The following is a 19,696-nucleotide window of genomic DNA, read 5'->3' as shown; positions in this document are numbered from 1 at the left end:
ACAGATGAGTACATAAGATAAAGATATTTTGTTATGATATTAGTGGTGTAATTTATGCTCAGTTAGTAATTTGCCATAACTCCACCTGTCTCTTTAAATAGGTTAGTTTTCTACTCAATCTGTACTTCCCCCTGCAATCTTTTCCTTATGATTTTAAGCTCAAGGTCATCTTAGCAGAAGCATCTAGATCCGTTGGTTTTTTTCTCTATGTATATGTAAAAATAACAAATACTTGCTTAAAAATTATATATGGTCAAGTGGTGCCCATTTTGTTATTTAAAAAAGAAGTGTTACTAAAACTCATTCCAATTATCATCTGCAAAATACTAAGGACATAAAATATTCTAGTTTTAAATGAGCTGCACCATCTCATCTGAAATACTAGGGCAGTACTATAGCTACTATCAACAAGTTTATGTATTACATCAGCTGGTTTTGCAACTTGCCTTCAACTTTTTTAATTGCTGAAGTTTGGCAGTGTCAGAGAGTTCTTACACATACGTACTCATTCACCTGAATACTTTTAAGAGATTAAAGAAACTAACCAGACTTCAGGGAAGAACCGCAATTTTGAAACTGCATCTTATACAGGAAACTATCTCCTTCCTTTTGTGTAATGAATCAATGACTAGATGAATTCATACAAGACAGTAATACTTCCTGCCTCTCCTTTGCCCAGCATTCAAATCAGTGCATAGTAAAGATCATAGAAAACAACTGAGCCTCTAAGGACTTTACTGGTTTCAGTTCCTACCATAAAAAAGACGATCGTTTGCTTGGAGCCCTCAGCACAGGAAAGACATGGACCTGTTGGAGTAGGTCTACAGAAGTGCCACAAAAATGATCAGAGGGATGAAGAACCTCTCCTGTGAGGAGAGGCTGAGAGAGTTAGGGTTGTTCAGACTGGAGAAGAGAAGGCTCCAGGGAGACCTTATTACTGCCTTTTGGTACTTAAAGGGGGCCTAGAGGAAAGAAAGGGACAAACTTTTTAGCAGGGCCTGTTGTGATAGGACAAGGGGTAATGGTTTTAAACTAAAAGAGGGAAGATTTAGACTAGATTGAAAGAGAACATTTTTTACAATGAGGGTGGTGAAACACAGGCCCAGGATGTCCAGAGAAATAGTCAATGCCCCATCCTTGGAAACATTCCAGGGCAGGTTGGACGGGGCTCTGAGCAACCTGATCTAGTTGAAGATGTCCCTGCTCATTGCAGGGGGGTTGGACTAGGTGGCCTTTAAAGCTCCTTTCCAACCCAAACCATTCTATGATTCTGTGATTCACAGCTGTTACTTGTTACAGTGTATTTTAATCTTGATTATAGTGGGAGTTTATACTAATTCCACTGAAGTATCTTGTTGGTCTTTAGTTGCCTTAACTGGGACAAAATGCCAATGTAAATGAAGTCTAAGTTTTACCTACTCTATGTATTTAAGGCAGCTCTACTGCATACTGAAGAGAAGTGACTTTTACCTCAAATATGCAGTTAATCAGGGCTAAGTCCTTCACTGAATCAATCCAGGATGTTTTTTCTTTATCATCAAATGTAAGCACATTTTTCTGTATTATTACCATGAGTCATTTTAATGAAGAATATCTAGAAATTTCAGTATATAAACTGTTGTAAAGCAAAATGTGATTTCTATACTCATACCTTGTCAGGTGAAGTACAAAATGCTTTATCAGGGAATGGAAAAGTAGCCATGCAATCTACCAGCACACTGTGCTGAAAAAGTTCATTTTGTTGTTGGAAAAAAATAAATTCCAGCGGAACTAGACAAGAACTCTTACCTGGACCAGAAAAATAGGAGGAAAACTAAGCATGAATACCATATAGAGGTATACTGGTGATTATCTGTAGTAGCATTACTAAAAAGAAAGAAACAAACCCCAAACTTGTTACTCCTAGTCTATAACTACCTTGAAATATGAATTACACATTAAAACCTTTGCTGAAATGAGAGGTATCAGAGATATGTCGACTGTGGGAAGTTTGAAGCCAGGCTAAGACTAGTTACCGGTTAATATTTCAATCAGAAAAAGCTACGAATAAATTAGTATCTGAATGCACTCTCTCACTTCAGTAATACTGATAAGAATACATAGTCTGTAGAGAAATAAGACAACTGGAAAAACAACTAGATATGGTCTGATGTCTAGAGGGTTTTCTAGTTAGCGGTGTTCTAAAATTCTCTTTATATTGTTTGCACTTGGCATCCACAAGTTTAACAGTCATTCTAAGTTAGCATGCTTCAAAACCCACTTCCAATTGCTTTTTTGATTAGCAGTAGATATTTTAACAAATCAGCTTATAAATGACAGAAGAAGAAACCACAAGACGTTTCCAGTTGCTTTCATCACAAAGTGGTACGCTTCTCTGAAAGAATCTAGTGAAATGATAATAAATCCTGTTTTTTGCATGAGAAATTAACATGTTCCTTATGGCAACAGTCAACTAGAATCCAAGGAATTATCTGAAGCGGTTGCTTTACCTGCAGGACGCTGAGGCTTGTATTGTTTAGTACTCAGTGTTCTGTATTTTGACATGAACGAACACGTTCGTGAATTATCTTTTATCAAACTTTGAATTCATCTGGGTCCAACAGCTGCCTCTTTGCATAATTTGGGATAAAGAGTGACTCACCCTTCCTCTTTGGAAATTAAAGGAAAACAAGGAGAAAAGCAACTTTGGCAAAGGTTTGGCTGGAGCAGGTGGCGATGGCCTTGCAGCCATTTGAGGTGTCGGGACTGTTTGAGGGGTGGGGTGCAAAGGAAGAGAACGACAACAACAACAGAGACCATATTTTTAAACTTGGGAGGACCTAATAGTATCAAGTGCTGGAATGAAGGAGCTTGGAGCACATATGATCCTGTGTACCTACGTTTTAGGTTTGGTGGGAAGACAGAGGGAAAGTGCATAAGCAAGGTAATATGCTAAAGAAGGGCTACACCATAAATTCTGATCATTGCCATTTAGGCTGAAAACTGGTAGTCTGTGGATACAGGCACATATAGAAGGATCGAAGCGATAGCATATATTAAGGGGGGGAGGGGGGAAGCAACTGGGGGTCTGTAGGCAAGTTATTTCCATGTTATTCCTGGTAGTAGAGCACATACAGCAGTTCATATTCTTTTTAAAACATTTTTAAATGCTGTTAATTGTTTTTTTTTCCCCCAAATATTCAGTTAGAAGCACTATATAAAGGTAAGAAATTACAAAACTTATTAAAACAAAAAATCATTTCAAGCACACAGACCAAAAAAAGTAACAGCACAAAAGGGGATTGGTGCACAACAAGGTGATCAATATCCTTTACAGACATGGAAAGGCTGACCCACGAAACTCTCATATCTCACAGAGAAATAAACCATAAATATACATCTGCCTGGGAAGATCCATTTCAGATTTAAATTGAGAGTAGAAGAATCCACTGGGAGATCCAGCAGGAGAATACAGTTCCGCTAATATATATGTGCGCTGAAAACACATATTTCAATCTTATTATAGGAAAACTGCATTTTTAGTACTTTTTCTTGCATCTTTACTGAAACAGCCCCGACTTTGGGTATATGAACTAGAAATTCTCCTATGCACAAATTCTCCATACAAGAACAAATTTGAGCCTTCTAGTAACAGTTAAGAGGACCGAAAGTACACAAAGATTGTTGGCTATCAACTGGAAGTAAAGATTAATATACTGATCTGGATTGATCAAATTTTGTTGGAACACAGGAGAATAGCTACATTACCAGAACTAACGAACTGGGCAAAGCTGTATTGACAGTGAAACATTAGTCTTTGTGTATAGTCTTTGGATAATTACATGCTGCAGCCATAGACAAACTGTGCATGTTATGTAGGTTAGACATTAAATTCTCTACTCCCTTCCTCACCTCCAATAACAACCCAACAACCCTGACACAGAAGATGATAAAGTTGAAGGCACACAAGAAAAAAAAACACCTGTAATTGACTATTTTTTGTGTACTTCTGAAGATATTATGCGTAACAATCATCTATTTGAATTTGTCAGAGAATTCAAGAAAAATAAATTTGATTCACCATTGAGAACATGCTCCTGAAGGAAAGGAGTAATCATCTGCATGCAGCACCATCTGTGTACCATTAGCAAATTTCAGAATGGATTAGGCCATGTGGTAAAATTATCGGTCTCTGACATCACTGCCATCAGGCAAGCAGTGAATTAATACAGAGCAAGTCTCTAGAAAAAGTAAAACACTACTATTCTAGATTCACATACATGATGAAAAACCCAGCTGACCTCCATGTACTTTTCAAAAATACTGAAAGGATCAATTGTAAAGTGTCTCATTTTCAATAAAATGGAGAAGAAAAACATAAAATAAAGAAGATATTATTTGATACTGTCATATAAAGAACAGGAAAGATGGAAGGTTTGCCTTTTAACAGAAAAGTAGCATGAGAAGCCATACATAAACTGTATTTGGTCTTTGCCTTTTCTTTCTCATCCTGGCTTTTCGCTCATTTCATTCTCAAGTGGAGATCATTGCAGCGAATGAAGAGTTGGTCTGTGCCATGAACTTGGGATTTGCTGGTGCATGTGATGTGGGTTCACAGCATTGTGCTATGAGAGAGAGGGAAGAGTAAGGCAGAAGAGAAGCAATCAAGATATTTCTATATGGATAAAGCAAGGTATCAAGGTTTGCAAGGGAAAGAATCTCCCCTCACTTCAAACAGCAAAACCTTTTAGGGAGAACAAGATGGAAAAGGAGTCATAGCTAAGGCTGTAGCCTGTTACGCTGGCAGTGAAGAGGCTAAGGGATTCTAACAATTCGGCATTACTTTTTGCATGCAGGAGTACAGTGGAAAGTGTGATTAAAACAGATCCGCAACAGTCTATGAGATGTCAGGGCTCTTCAGCTGAACGAGAAGCTAAATTACAATTGCATCACTGTTTTCAGGGAGGCCTAGTGAAACAGAAGCTTGCACAAAGATATTGCAGACTGTAAAGGGAGTAGAGGCCCAGTCTAAACTTTGCCAGCAAAAGAAGGAAGGTTTAATCTAAAAACATGAGCTAGTATCGAGCTACTGTCAGTCATTTGAAGTAGTCCTGTACAGTGGTTACAGGGTATCTGTACAAGGGACTGACACACCTTATTCTCAAAGGATTCAATATTTGAATTTATTCACCTGTGAATGGAAGAGAGAGCGTAAAAAGATCAACTTGTCTGTATGCTCCTTGTCAGTGGGAAAAGGTCTCCTTACTTCTATGAGATTGTTTTTTGTGTGCAACCTACCAAAAATAAGAATTCTGCACACTCTTGCGCACTGCTTTTCTAAGTCCTACACCTACTAGGAAACTGTAATTAAGTAATTGGCTACGGAAAGTAGCGCATACAGCAAAACTGTAGTCACGCACAGCTTCCTGCATGCATAGTTATCAATACTTGATTGTCAGTACCTACACTCACAGAGTCTGCTTACAAAATTCTATTCCTAAACTACACATTAACTCGATGTTAAACTGTTTCTCTTCTGGTTTTGCAGATCGCAAGCAACATGACAGAATGAGTTCTCTTATTATGCTTACTCATATCGAGGGGGAAACAACAGAAGGCAATGGAGCAACAAGAAGAAGGTTACTTGAAGAAATGGAAATAAGGAAAAGAAGAAAAATCATATGAAATTGAAATTTTTCCTTAAGATTTCGGTTACGTTAAGCAAAATTTCTCTAGCTTGCGCAATGAAAGCCCAACCACATGCAGTGATCAAAACCGGGTCATTAAAAAACACAGATAATACATCCAAGACAGTTTTGGGCTAGCATTATTTTCAGTGTCAGATTTCTGATATTCCTAGTGAAAAAACAAACACATTTCCTCTTATTCTAAGAATACAGCACTGAACATAATATACAATTCTGCACTGAACAGCACCTATAAAAGTATCTGAGAACGTAAATTTCTAACATCAAAATGAGTTCAAATTCTTGAAACACAGTGTAAGTACTGTTCTCTTACTAGTTCTAAAAACTCTGCAGACCTATACACCAAACTTCTCAAAAATAGTTGTTAAAAGGCATGAAAAGCTTTTTTTTTTTTTTTAAAAAAAAATAAATGCATATACCCCAAAGTTTTATGCCAGGCTTACACACTAATGCTTCTGAGTATAATCATTCTTAGTTTCAGCAGACTACAGCTTACTATGCAGTTTTTAAGATGTCAGATTCCTGCTTCTCATCGGTAAGGTATGTTACTTTTTGTGGTGCCTCAAATCATAAATTACTCAAATCTGAGGCCATCAAAGCCTATGAGTAAATATGATTTGACATTGCACAGCACAAAAGAGAAAAGGATATACCTTCTCTGCAGACATGACAAAAAGAATTTGAGGCAAGTATCAGAAGCTGCCTCTGTGATGCCTTCTGATTCTGATATGCATGAATTTTTTCAACAAAGAAGCCACCAAATATAAATTGTCACACATCAAATCAAAAGGTTACTGTCATAATTTACCGGCACAGTTGCAATGTTCTAATCGAAGCCTTCCATGATTCCATTAGAAGAATAATGTGAACACCAGTATAGAGAGTTTTAGTAAAGGTTTTTATGGCTAATACATTGCTCCAAAAAATATTCAAATTGGTAATCTAATCAAGACAAAAAAAAAGTTGCTTCAGATGTGCTAGTTTCATGTTGACAAACAATATAATTCAAATAGAAATACTAATTTCTTGCATTTGGAAGTCACGAAAGAAAATCCACCACACTTACATTGTTCTATTTTTAAAACAGAGGGATACAGTACTTAGAAAATCCCATTCAAAGGAGTAGTTGTTTTGGCATAGCAAGAAACAGTGCTGATCAATATACAAGGCAAAAGTTTTTATAGTTTTACTAATGACCTTTTCAACCTTATAAGAAAACTGCAACTAATCAAAATCAACTGATCAAAGTGAAAGCAATGTGTCATTTGTGAGCCAAGGGAAGTACACTATAATTTTATTCTAATGCCAAAGAGCACATTAATGAAAAAACACATCAATTACCTCTTACAATATTTTAAATGTTTCACATTGCATTCAGCAACTAATCCTGCACAATGTCACATATGGCCTCACAATTTTACAGCAACTCAGAAGTTTCTATGAGCTGGAAAAGGAAGAAATAAAACACTTCGAGTTATGACAAACTATATGGAAACTACCTAACCACCTAAAGGTTAGGTTAAAGGAGTGATCTTAAATTTGTTTAAGATCTAGCAATAAGTACAAATGTGACCTGAACTAAATCATCCACAGCAGCATTATATTATATAATTATATATATAAAATTATATATATATATAACTTTATATATATATTATATATATATAATTATATTAAGCAGATTACTACCATTAGTACCTTTTAGGGGAAAAAAACCCAAAATATAGGAATCTAAACAGAAAAAATTCATAGTGTCTAGGTTCTGTTGTATAGCCTTTGAGATGTACAAATGAGAAGATGGATGATAAACTAGATAATTTGATCTTATCACCTTGTCTTTGTAACAAAGCATGACTATAGCAAACAGTGCTTATATGGTGCACCATCAAGAGGATAATATCCCTTTTAAATAGTTAACTAATATAACTGATAAATTTTACCAGTGGCTTTTACTTTCTTCCCTTTCCAAACTGAATAATAAAAAGGTATTCAAAATAGGAAGGAGAGATTTTCCTCAAAGGAAGGAATCCCTAGAACTGGATGTAAGATAACTTTGTCTGGAGACAACCAAACAAAATGTACAGGTTTCTGTCACATTCACTCTCAGCAACTAGAAGATCTTTTTCCCTTAACCTTTTAGATTTCAAATATTAGACTGATGTTATTATATTACTACACATTTACTAAATTAAAGACATAAAATCAAACTACAGCTTCAAATGGCATTTATTTTGTATGCAAAGAGGTGAAAAATTTTGTCATCCAGTTGACCTGTGCAACCGAATTGTATTAATTTCTTAAAAAATAAGGACTTAAAAAAATTAAAAGGAGAAGACATATACAATGAAACTCACTATCTTCCTTTTAAAATAATTGAATTTCTTCTAAGAAACAAACTTAGAAAAAATACTTGAACATTATGAGACTAATTTGCAGATACGAATAAAACAAATCAGAGTCATACTGGTACTTACCCACTAAATGCCTGGACTGCATAAAGCTTGGAAGTATCCAAGGAACTTCCACTTACTATCCGAGCCTTCAATAAAGACCAAAAAAGTACAGTTACTCAGTTGCTCTTAGTAAGTCTTGGACAGAACTTAACTGGATCAAACATACAACACCTAATATGAAAATGTTTAGCAGGGTCAGCTCCAGGCCAAAGCTAGAGTAACTATTGCTTTGGAATACGTTTTGGTAGCATTCAGCATTTAATGAAACAGTCTGGAAGAACCCATGGGAAGATAAGATATTGCTTCCCAAATATTGTTGTCCTTGAAGTCCTATAGTGTATGCAGTGTAGATGACAATTAGAGGCAAAAATCCCAGATATTATGTTTGACAGTAGCAGACCCCTGTGTTGGCAATTATGATAAGCACAACAGTGAGGGTTATCCTGTATAAAAATGCAACACATTTGCAACGCACTCAAAGGAGAACAAAAGAGTGGAAAGCTGGGAAAAACATGCAGATTTCACAACTAAAATGAAGGAACCAAACAGGTCAAATAAGTCACAAACAAACATCAACAAAATACATGATCCCTATAGTAAATACGTGATTTTAAACCTTTTCATCCACAGAACCGCTATCTGAAAGAGAATTGGGAAGAAGGGGAATACAGGTTAGACAAAACAGTCTCTCAGAAAATATCTCGCGCTATAAAAAAAGTCACTATTTTAATCTGCTAATGCAGAGCAGAATCCAATTAATACCTGTGCTTAGTTGTATCATTGCAGCAAGGCCACTGTCACTACATTTTAAACAAGCAAAAAGATGTTCTCAGTAGATAAGAACCCCAGCCACTTATGCAGGACTGTGTGGATACCACAGAACTTATATACTGTATCCCAGCTCCACATGATTTTTAGTTTTGGTTTTTAACATTGATGTGTATGTATTTAATATAGTTGCACTGTTCAAAAAAAAAAATGTTCTGTTTTCAAGGAAAATGAGTGTTTCTACTAAGGATATTTTAAAAAATAAATAATCTCCTGAACTGTTACTACTCTATTCTAGCACAGCTATTCGTGATGATGGAAATTACACTCAAATGTCAATAGAACTACAATTACGAAAGTATAAGGTATGATATATCATTATAAATTGCTTAATGCAAAAATGTGATGTATTCACATTTACTGTCAGACAAAATATTTGCTGACAGGAAAAACTACCCTTATTTTATTGTCTTGTCAATTTTAAAATACAAGTACATTTAAAATTGGTTTTATATACTATTCCACAAATAAGTTCTTCTTTTTTTTTTTTTTGCACTTTATAGTACAGCACATACACAAAACTACATTGTTTTGATTGTCACCTTACTGATTCTTTCCATTTTTCCTTCCCAAATGGAGTACACATTCTATAGGCCCTTTAAATCGTTCAGGTATTTTAAAGATATTTAGACATATCCCACATTACATACATCACAAAATGATCATCTACACCTGAAACATGTGCCACATTTCATTTTTAGACCAGTTTATCTACAAGTCAGTATCACATTCAAAGACATATATGAAAAATATATTGGCAAATATAAAGGTGCATACAGTATAGTACCAACAATCCAGGGAACCAAAAGGCTCTATTGTGCCACTAATTTTATAAGCTACTTATGTGATCAAAGCAAAGCACGTGCGCAAGAACAGGCATAATGGAAACTGGAGATAGGTTGTTCAAAACATGTTTTACCACTGAAATTATACCTGATTTTGTGTTCTTCAAAAAGGTTAGGGAGGATGAGCTACGGGATACTAGCAGTATCACAACACCAAATGTGAATCCACGGAAAATCCAACTATGCAACAGTCCCTCCTCCTTTGTGAGACCACAAAATTTGCCATTTTTTATGCTTGACTACAGATCTTAGCTTTTCTTTCACAGCTATTGTGAACAATCCTTTTACAAAGAGTATGCCTAAAAGAATGAGCAATAGTTTATTGTCCCAAGGAAAACTTATGTTTTGAGTTATACGGAATGTTAAATTAAAACTAATAGTAAATTCCACATTTTAGTAAAAATAGAGTAAGCACATCTCTGCGCATCAAGAATACATGCTTGCTGTGAACTGATTCTTTTCATAGTTCTTCTCCTGAATATAAATGGACATGTATAAATTTTTATTTTTATGTTTCAGAAAAATCCATTAAGGTATTTTTTCTGCTGGGATATGAACTATTCTGATCTTTTCTCACTTCACAACTTTCCCCCTTCAGAAATACTAGAATTTTTATTTTGCTTCAGAAATTAATTCTTGACTAAATCAAGCAACAGTGTTTTAGATGTCAAATTACCCTCATTTGACCGAGTAGATTTATAGAAATATAAATCTCAGTATTATTTATGTGAAATGCAATTTTTAAACAGTTTACAGCTACTTTTCTACCAGCTGCCTAAAGAATCAGTTTTTTAGAAAGTTATATTAAAAAATACAAAATTGTTGAGACTTGTCTCCACATTAAAAGGAATTTTGTATTTCAGATTATGAGAGACGGATACATGAAATTTTCTTTACCTCTCTTGGGTTTCAGCCAGCTTCATCTAATTTCACTATACTTTCTTTACTGGAACCTAATTTTGCCTAAATTTAGGAAGGAGAGCAACAATCAAAAATTAGGAAGGGGAAAAAAGATATTACATGTCTCATTCAACTTGTTTTTCTTTGCAGTTGCTATCACCAATCTAATGGCCTCTTTTTTTAATAGAAATTGCATAAAGCAGACAACTGATGCAAATTTCCCAAAATGAGATTTTGAGAGCATCTCTTTTTTGTAAGAAATGACTGCATCTTCAGAGACAAAATTAGTTTGAAAACTTCATTGTTTCTTGCCTCTTCTGAACTCACCAGGAGTGAAATAAACTGAACTGTGGAAGCGTTCTCTGTGTTTGTGAGAGCACCAAATCAGGAAGCGTACAGCCACCAAGCAAGTCACTTCGGTAGTCATTAGGCTACCAGAACAGACAGCAACATTCCTTGACGTAGATAAGAAATGAACTGTGATTATGTAAGAGACCACTGAATGTATTTTCAAATCAGGGAAACAAGGCTAGACATCTCAGATTATACTGCTGAATGACAATGATTTACTTAAAAAAGCTTATCTTCATAGAACTCATTTCTGTCATCCACACATTCTGTGGCAACCGACTAACCTAAAAAAGTTTTGAATATACTAAGAACTCAGATTCATTTAGTTAACCCTATGGGATACTTCCTATTTTATCTCAATTAGTTTGTTTCTCCTTAGATTTTTATTTTATGTGAAAATTCACTACATTACGAAATACAAATATAGCCTTCGTGTTATGCCTCTATACCATACGCCATTTTAGATAACCGGAGGGTATTTTACTAGGATTGTAGGAAAAATCCATGGAGTGATATTGCTCCATAATTGTTGCTATTTCAGCTCAGTGCATTCCATATATATACACACCATGAATGATGAAGAGCAAGATGGTCACCTAGCTACTTAGTAGTGAAAATTATACTTACAAATGTAAAATACTGAAGGAAAAAGGAACCCCTGCCTCTTTTTTTTTTTTTAGGCAGGCTGATAATTTCACACTCATTTATATTTAATCAATTAACTGACAAAAAGAAGAAGAAACTGTTTTAACTTAGTTAAGGATAATGTAGGGATACAAGGTTTCTGTTGTTTATTTAAATTTATATCATTATAAAAATTAATACAAAGAAGAAGAAAAGGTAACATATCATTAATTACAGCACGAGGATCAGCTATCATATCACATTTCTCCAAATAAGCTCATTTTCTATGCAGAATTCTTAAGAGTTGATGATAGAACATAAAAACTTCAGGAAGGAGAGGACAACCTTAAGGAATATTTATCAAACCGTATTTTGAAATGTTCCTGCTTAGCTAGGAAAGTTCTCTCCAGCTCTGTACTATCGTACCATGCTTTGCCACTTATCTCTAATCCTTCTTTACTACTACTCCCTAAGCCTCCCATAAGCAGACATAAACCTTTAGGTAAACAAGAAATAAAAAATATTCAGTGGTTATAATCAGTCTTTAAGGTTCTGTTAATAAGAAGTTTCAGATATTAAAAGGCTGTATAACATTCACCATACCCACTAAATCCTGGCTTCTGCTGAAAATGGTTCACAAGTAACCACTGAGGTAAGTTAGTCCCCGGCCGGGGGCGGGGGGAACTGGAGTGACGGAGGCTTATTTGGCGTTCTTTCAGCCCCCAAGTTATTTTCTGTCTATATATCAGTTTAAAGGTGTTGAGAAGGCTAAGTAAAATTTCCAACAAGTATTTATTAATGATGCATAATTGCTATTCAAACTCAGTAGGAAAACTAATAGATCTTATAGAAGTTGAACTTTACACTGTTAACAACTGTTTTCAAATTAACACATGGTCTGATTTATCCATTATTAATTGCAATGTTGCTACTTGTAACTTGCCACACAACAAATGAATTCATCATACAATTTAACTAGTTCCTATACCCAAACTTCCAAGACAAAAAAAATCTCTACATGATGCTGAAAAGGCACATTTTTCCAGCATGAAAGATAAACTAGCAAGGAAGATACAGGAGTGAGGATAGACCTTTGCTTTTGTAGCTTCTGATACCATCAGAAATACAACTGGACAATAGTCTCATCAGTCAGCAGAGATATTTATATCACAGAAGTTCAGAAGATTCCCCTTCATCTCTGGTCATAAGCATCTGTCAAGCCTTGTGCATTATTTCACTTTTGCATTTTTCTAAGCAGCAGAGCATCATCCTAATACACTTCTCTTTCTTTAAAGACTGCAAAAATGTAGCTCACCACCCCCCTGCCACAGCACAAGAACTGTAATAAGGTCATAAAAATAAAACTGTTAGGAAACCTTAAAAAATAAATGGTACTATGAAATTATGAAAATAAAATGGTATTATGAATACTACCTTGATTTTCCACTACTGTAAGTGGACGTAATTGTATAACACCAAATTGGAAAAAGATTTAAAGTTCATTATTCTCTAAAAGTACCATTTTAATCTTTAATTCTGCAAAACGGTTGCAAGAACATCAAACTGACTGATAATTACGTCATTCCTAGAAGCAAACCCTTTAGACATAATACTTGCTGGAATTAGATAACAATACAGCTGTTCCGTGGAAATAACATGTGTAAAGTACCCATAGTCAGAAGTAGTTTGTAGTCTGAGCTGGACAATTCTAATTAGTATGTTCTGCTAAGAAAGGGAAATAAAGGATGAAAACCAAGGTCAAATAAAAGCAGCACATTAAAGTAGTAGTTTGCCTGTCCAAAACGATAACATCAATTAAGCCATGCTAAAATAATAAATGCTGTACCCAGAAGCTAATATTATCACTACAGAATAGAATATTACAGTATGTGAGTCTAGAGGATGTTGTGTTGCTGAAGCATATTCTAGGAAGACATACTGTATAATGCTTGAAAGGTAATATTCAAGCTAGCACATCATAAGGGATGAGTGATGCTTGTCTGACAAAGAGAAGGTCAAACTTGAATAAAGCTTGGTTGACAGGAGAAATAGAAGAATTGCTGCTAGCACTTTACTAGCAGTGATGTAGAAAAATTACTAGCGGATACATTGAGAGCCAAAACAGCAGGTCGGCTTGCTGAAGATAAAAACTGCATTTGTGTCTTTATTAATAAACTGGTATGCAAATCTGAAACAAGAGGACAAGCTTTGAAAACATCTCTGGTGTTCAGACATCGAGTACTATTAGACTTCTAAAGACTCTTGTTTTCTATTGTCTTTCAACAGCTAATAGATACTTCTACCAACTTCTCAAACTTACCTCTGAAAGCATAAATTATTGACTATCAAGAGCACTATTTGATTACAGAATGCAGTACGATACTAGTACTTATTAATTTTTGGTGTTCTCAAAAAAACTACAGTCTGCTTGAAGACCTTCTCGCCAGTCTCCAGCTTGTCAGAGCAAGGGTTGGGAATAAAATGCAGAGATCATTTCAAGCACTCTATTCCGACTCTAAAACACATCCAAATGGTAAAGCATACATTATTCATAAAGGATAAAGATGCATATTTTAGCAATTTCATTACAAATAATGGTAAATAGAACCGAGTAATTAATTATAGCCTATGAAAGCAATCAGATGATTGATTATTGCAAGTCTTTGCATATCACAGCAAACATCCTCACAAAATATTTGCCTTGGACCACTCTATCATGGTCTTACTTACAAACTGAAGCCCCATTGTGTTTCTTCCAAAGAAATCCAAGCAAACAGCTACTTGGGTTTGACACCAACTGTGAGAACAGTCCCTCAGGACTCAAACAAAAGCGTGTTCCTTGGTACTTTTTACACAGAACTTGAGGATTTCACTGAGACATGAAAGTTGATTTGTGGCAACAGCATAGACAGAAGTGACAGTAGGGCAGGAATGTTAAATAGCTGCCTGGGACACAGGAGCCAGCTGCTGCCCGTCTTGGGAAAGAATATGTGTGCCATAGCAAATAGTTTAGTGCCATAAAAACAGATCAGAAGGTCAAAGTGGTGCTGAAGATGCAAGCGTCTACACCACAAGTGTTTTGGGGGTATTTACTTCATTCCAGTACTGGTTTTGGCCCTGGGGACTGAAAATCCATTAGTTGCTGAGCACATCAGGTGTGATCTTGGAGAGCAACGTCTGCCTCAGTTGCATCAGTAAAATATATAGACCACACTCAGATATTCCAGTAGTCAAACCAAATGTGGTGAATTGGGAAGAACAAGAGATTGCTGTTGTAAAATAAAATGCTAATGGTTGCAAATGCATAAGTGATATAAATATCTTACTGTTAAAGACCAAAACCAATATATACACCTAGGATCAAGAACAATGAGCAGAACATCATGTCTGGGAAACAGTCACACATTTCACAGGCTATGATGTTCATAGTTGCTGTTGATATGAAGTTGTTTCTTCTCCTGTGGAGTTGTATCCTCTTCCTAGCTAAGGTTTAAAGCACTATCTAAAATAGTCTCAAACACTTAAAAATTATCTTCAAAAAACCCAAACTATGGGCCTAAAAAATTTAGGTAAGTCAGACTAACTTCAAGACTTAGAGCAGTGGAAGAAAAAATGAGTCAATTTATAATCACATACATGCACATGTCATTTTAATCTGAAAATCAGTGAATTTTTCAGTGGAGTGAATCAGTTTTACATGAGGCAAGTGCGGAAGAAAACTCTTACAAAAATGGTAAGTACTAAGCAATATAACAGTGCAGGTGTCTGTATGTATGCATCTATGTTCTTTGTTAGAATTATTTACATATCTGTCCTGCCTTTATTTTCAGGTTTATTAAAACTTCTGATCATGCATCTTAAAAATGCTCTCTACTGATCAAGGTGGCAAATCTCATGGTTGACAAAGTTTCATCAGTTTCAACAATAACTTTGCATCAGCAGGAACTGGAGACCTTTCAGAATTTTTCTCCTATTTAGAGTCCCAGGGAGACACAACTGTGTAGGTGCTCCACTGACCACCTGGAAAATATGCTGAAAGAAAGAGTCTGGCACCTGTCCAGAATTTCGCTTTGGCAGCAAAGCAGAGAATCTCTTTAGTTTCACAATTTATTTTAATATTCTACTTCCCAAATAGATCAGAGGAAGATTTGAGCATATTTATGAACTCATGTTTTCCAAGTCATTACATTTTTTAAATGCATGCCTGGATACTTTTTCAGCCAGTTGTTATAACAAGATTCTTTTTATCCTGAAGCTGCATTATAAAATGATGCAGTGTTATTTCCACTTCTAAAATACAATGATCTAAAGAAAAGGCCTAAATGTTTTAGAAATAAAAACAGAAAATATTTCTTAATCTGTATTATTGATTTGCGTTCATTTCCATAGCAGAACCAGGATAAATAAGTCCTTGGAAATTACGTTCACGCTCAGGTTTTCTCTTAGGTCTAGCAATTTATTTTAAATCTGTTTCAGCACAAAAAGGGCAGGCAAATTGGACGAATATCAATCAATCTACATTAATTCCAGAGTCTGTGAAAATAGTGTTAAATAGTCTCCTGTTCTCAAAAGTAGTAGAGTAGTAAAGACTTTCTTCTTTTATGAAGGAAAATAGCAGTTTTAATGAATTACTTTTTTTAGGAAAAGGAATTTGGTTCTCTAAACAGAAGCGGTCTGGGGTGTTTTTTGGGGTTTTGCTTGTTTGTTTTTAATAGCCAAATTATGGATTATTTCTGCCAAACCTTACTGATTAAGGATGAGGGGTTTTGTTTGGTTTGTGGGTTTTGTTGGGTTTTTTTGTGTTTTTTTTTTTTTTTGAGTATTCAAGAATAGGTATAGCTATTCCAGCAAAAGGGCATCTGATAACAACAGATTTTTTTTGAATTCCCAGACTGTTACACAAGTGTATTTGTGACACATATTTTCCTGATGTAACGCACACTAATTCAGCAAGAGTTACTATGCAAACTGTTGATCTTTAATTTATTTGGTCAATCAGACATAAGAACGCTATTATCTTTTCTGAAAGGCATATTAAACCATTTTTAAAGAATTCTTTCACTTAATGTTTCTAAAACTTGGATTTCATTTTTTTAACAGATCTTGGAAAAAAAACCCCACCATAGCTTCTTGTTAATAGGGGTTTGCTTTTATCTGAATGGTAATAGTCTCTAAGATGATGATCACTACTCTCAGTATGATTTTCCTTACTCTAGTCCTTCTTTTGACAGACTGAACATGTAGTAGCAGCAGGCAACTGATGCAGATCATCTTTCCATGAAGTCCTAACTTTAGAGTACGTGGTGAATGTAACTACTTGCTCTTTCTTCACAGACAAAAGATGGATATATCATCTTTATTATTAAATGACTGGATTTCCTCATATAATTTTTCTAAAGCAACCTTTCTATAATTCTATTAAGCTCAGGCTGAACGGACTGCCACATACCGTCTTAAATCTATGATGTCCCTTTTCCCCATTAAAGGACAGAAGAGAAGTGGGAAGGGTAAAGACTTATGCCCAACTATGTGAAACCAGCGCACGAAACCAGTGCGCAAAACACAAGCATATGCAAGACAGACTCAATCAAATCATTATATATTTGTTCACCTCCAACATCTGATTGAATTCATGGAGTTGTTAATAATTCTTTAGAACACTATTTTACTCCCTATAATATTACTGGAAGATTTCCAGTTTGCACTTCTATATATATATATATACATATATACATGAAAAAGGATTTTCTAGAATTTTAGCTAAGCAGGTTGAGTGCAAGAGTGTATTGTATTTATCAATTCCTAACCACATGATCCGAAAGTGTGTTTAGTTGCCCTCCACTTCAGCTTCTTATCCCACCACAAAAAAAAAAAGGAAGTTAAAAGATATCCATCATTTTGTTTATCTGACCAAAAGGCAGACACAAACATGAAGTTAGGAAAGAAAAAAAAAGTTGGAAAAACTGGATTATTAAATTCTGTAGTTCATTATCATTCCCAGTATAACACCAAAATAGATTCCTTAACTTGCAATAAATCTTGTTTCCTCAGTACCACACATCCATTCAAGTGTATAGCAAGGGTATCAATTTCTTCCCCAGCTGTTTACACATACATCTGCTCCATTGTCACTGTCTTCTGATGCGAATATGGAAGGGAATTTACACTGATGAAAAGTCTCTGTAATCTACCTGTTTACATTATTTACATATGAAGAGAAGAGCAGTAGATGAATCAACTTCTGTTGAAAAGCATTATGCCCCCAAATCCAGTTCTTTATACCTCATACATTAGATGAATATATATTTATTCTTTTTAAACATTGCAGAACAACTACATCGGCCAGACAGCATACAGAGTCAGCCCTTATATTAATGAAGTCTTTCATCACTCCAGGTTAAAAAAAACAAACACCAAAATATCTGTTAGGGATATGGTAGAATACAAACAAAACATTGCATCACTGAATACTGTTTTTTCAATATTTTGAAACAGAAAAGAAAATTTTGGGGCTCACAATTGCTGTTAACTTTTATTAACTAAAAGTGTTTCTGTCTGGGCTATTTTTTCACAACGATGCCAAGACTAATTGCAGCACACACGTTCATTAACTTCTCCTACCCTCCCCCCCCCGGCCATTAGACTACACCCCAGTGTGGTGGTTTGGCTTCAGCCGGCAACAAAAAACCACACAGCCACTCGCTCAACCCCTCCCCAGCAGCAGGGAGAATCAGAAGAAAAAGGCAGAACTCGTGGGTTGAGAAATGAGGCAGTTTAACAGAACAGCAAAGGAAAGAGGAAAACACCACCACCACCACCAATAGACGAATGTACAAACACGATTACCGTACCAGTGGTGACTTCCTACCCCCTGCCCCGGCCGGCTGCCCCCAGTAGACTGGGCACGGCCTCACGTGTATGGAATACCTGTGTCCAGGGCCACATCCTAAGGATATTTAATCCTGTCCCCACCAGAACGAGGACATTGAGATTAGAAAGATAAGAAATGCCATTGGGCTCAGTGAAGCAAAAGCATTTCAAAGAGATCATGTTAAAAAAAGTTTCATTATTTTGTACAAGGTGATGCTAAACTCAAAGGAAACAAAGTGAAGCCACAACGCTGCTTCAAGCCTTCCCCAGTGGGGCTTCTGGTGAATGTTTACAGTGAAGTATACCTAAAGCTGTATAAAGTCTGATAAAACTATATCAACTTAAAGCTGCACTAGTTCAAGACAGCTCATTTAGATTTAATTACGCTTAAGCCTTCAATAGTGCCATGGCAGCATTATTCACTAAAGGACAAGTACAAACTTAAGTTTGTATTTAAATTTTTAACAACAAAATACTTGAAGAAATGAGGTGCTAATGACAACAGAGGGGTCTTCTGGATTTCAAAGAATTCCTGCAAGACAAACTTTACTTTTGTTTACTTAGTTTTGTTACTTTTGTTAAAACACTGGCAAACTGGTTAAAAAGGGAAAAAGATAACTGTTATCAACAACCTGTTTTATACCCTGGTATGAACAAGACTGACTGGGATTAGCTGTTACTACTGGGGAATGAAGGAATTAGCAGCTCAGTTAGGCATAATACATGCAAATATACATGTTCTATTTTTATTAATTACTGAAGTATTTTATACACTAAACTAGAATTCTACCATCTGACTAGACATCCTTCCCTTAACCACCAGCACCCTGAGAAGGAATTTTAAGGAAAAAAAACCCCACAAATCCAAATACAACTCACAGTATTTTAATCAGTCAACGTAGTTACCTCAAGCAATTAAAAAATAAGATGCTGTATAAGTCTACTTTTCATTTCTCTTTCTACAATGGTCCTTTCTTAGAGCCCACTTCTGAACACTGCTAATGTGTGTGCACAGTGGTGCAGAGTCTAGTTGGAGGTTAGTAACAAGTGGTGTCCCTCTGGGGTCAGTACTGGGCCCAGTCTTGTTCAACATATTTATCAATGATCTGGATGAAGGGATAGAGTGTACCATCAGCAA

General features: G+C 35.6%; 1 protein-coding gene across 1 annotated transcript in view; it reads right to left on the bottom strand.

The window, feature by feature from the left end:
• UNC13C (unc-13 homolog C (C. elegans)) overlaps window positions 1–19,696 on the bottom strand; it is a 176,190-nt gene that overhangs the window by 146,885 nt on the left and 9,609 nt on the right. Inside the window, exons 2-3 of the mRNA XM_009885724.1 lie at window positions 8,757–8,779; window positions 8,162–8,226 (exon numbers count right to left, since the gene is read on the bottom strand). Coding sequence (XP_009884026.1) covers window positions 8,162–8,226; window positions 8,757–8,779 — 88 coding nt within the window. The remainder of the gene's footprint in view (window positions 1–8,161; window positions 8,227–8,756; window positions 8,780–19,696) is intronic.

Source organism: Charadrius vociferus, unplaced genomic scaffold, assembly GCF_000708025.1.
Source record: "Charadrius vociferus isolate BGI_N301 unplaced genomic scaffold, ASM70802v2 scaffold325, whole genome shotgun sequence".
Taxonomy (NCBI): domain Eukaryota; kingdom Metazoa; phylum Chordata; class Aves; order Charadriiformes; family Charadriidae; genus Charadrius; species Charadrius vociferus.
This window is presented reverse-complemented; position numbering and strand designations above follow the sequence as displayed.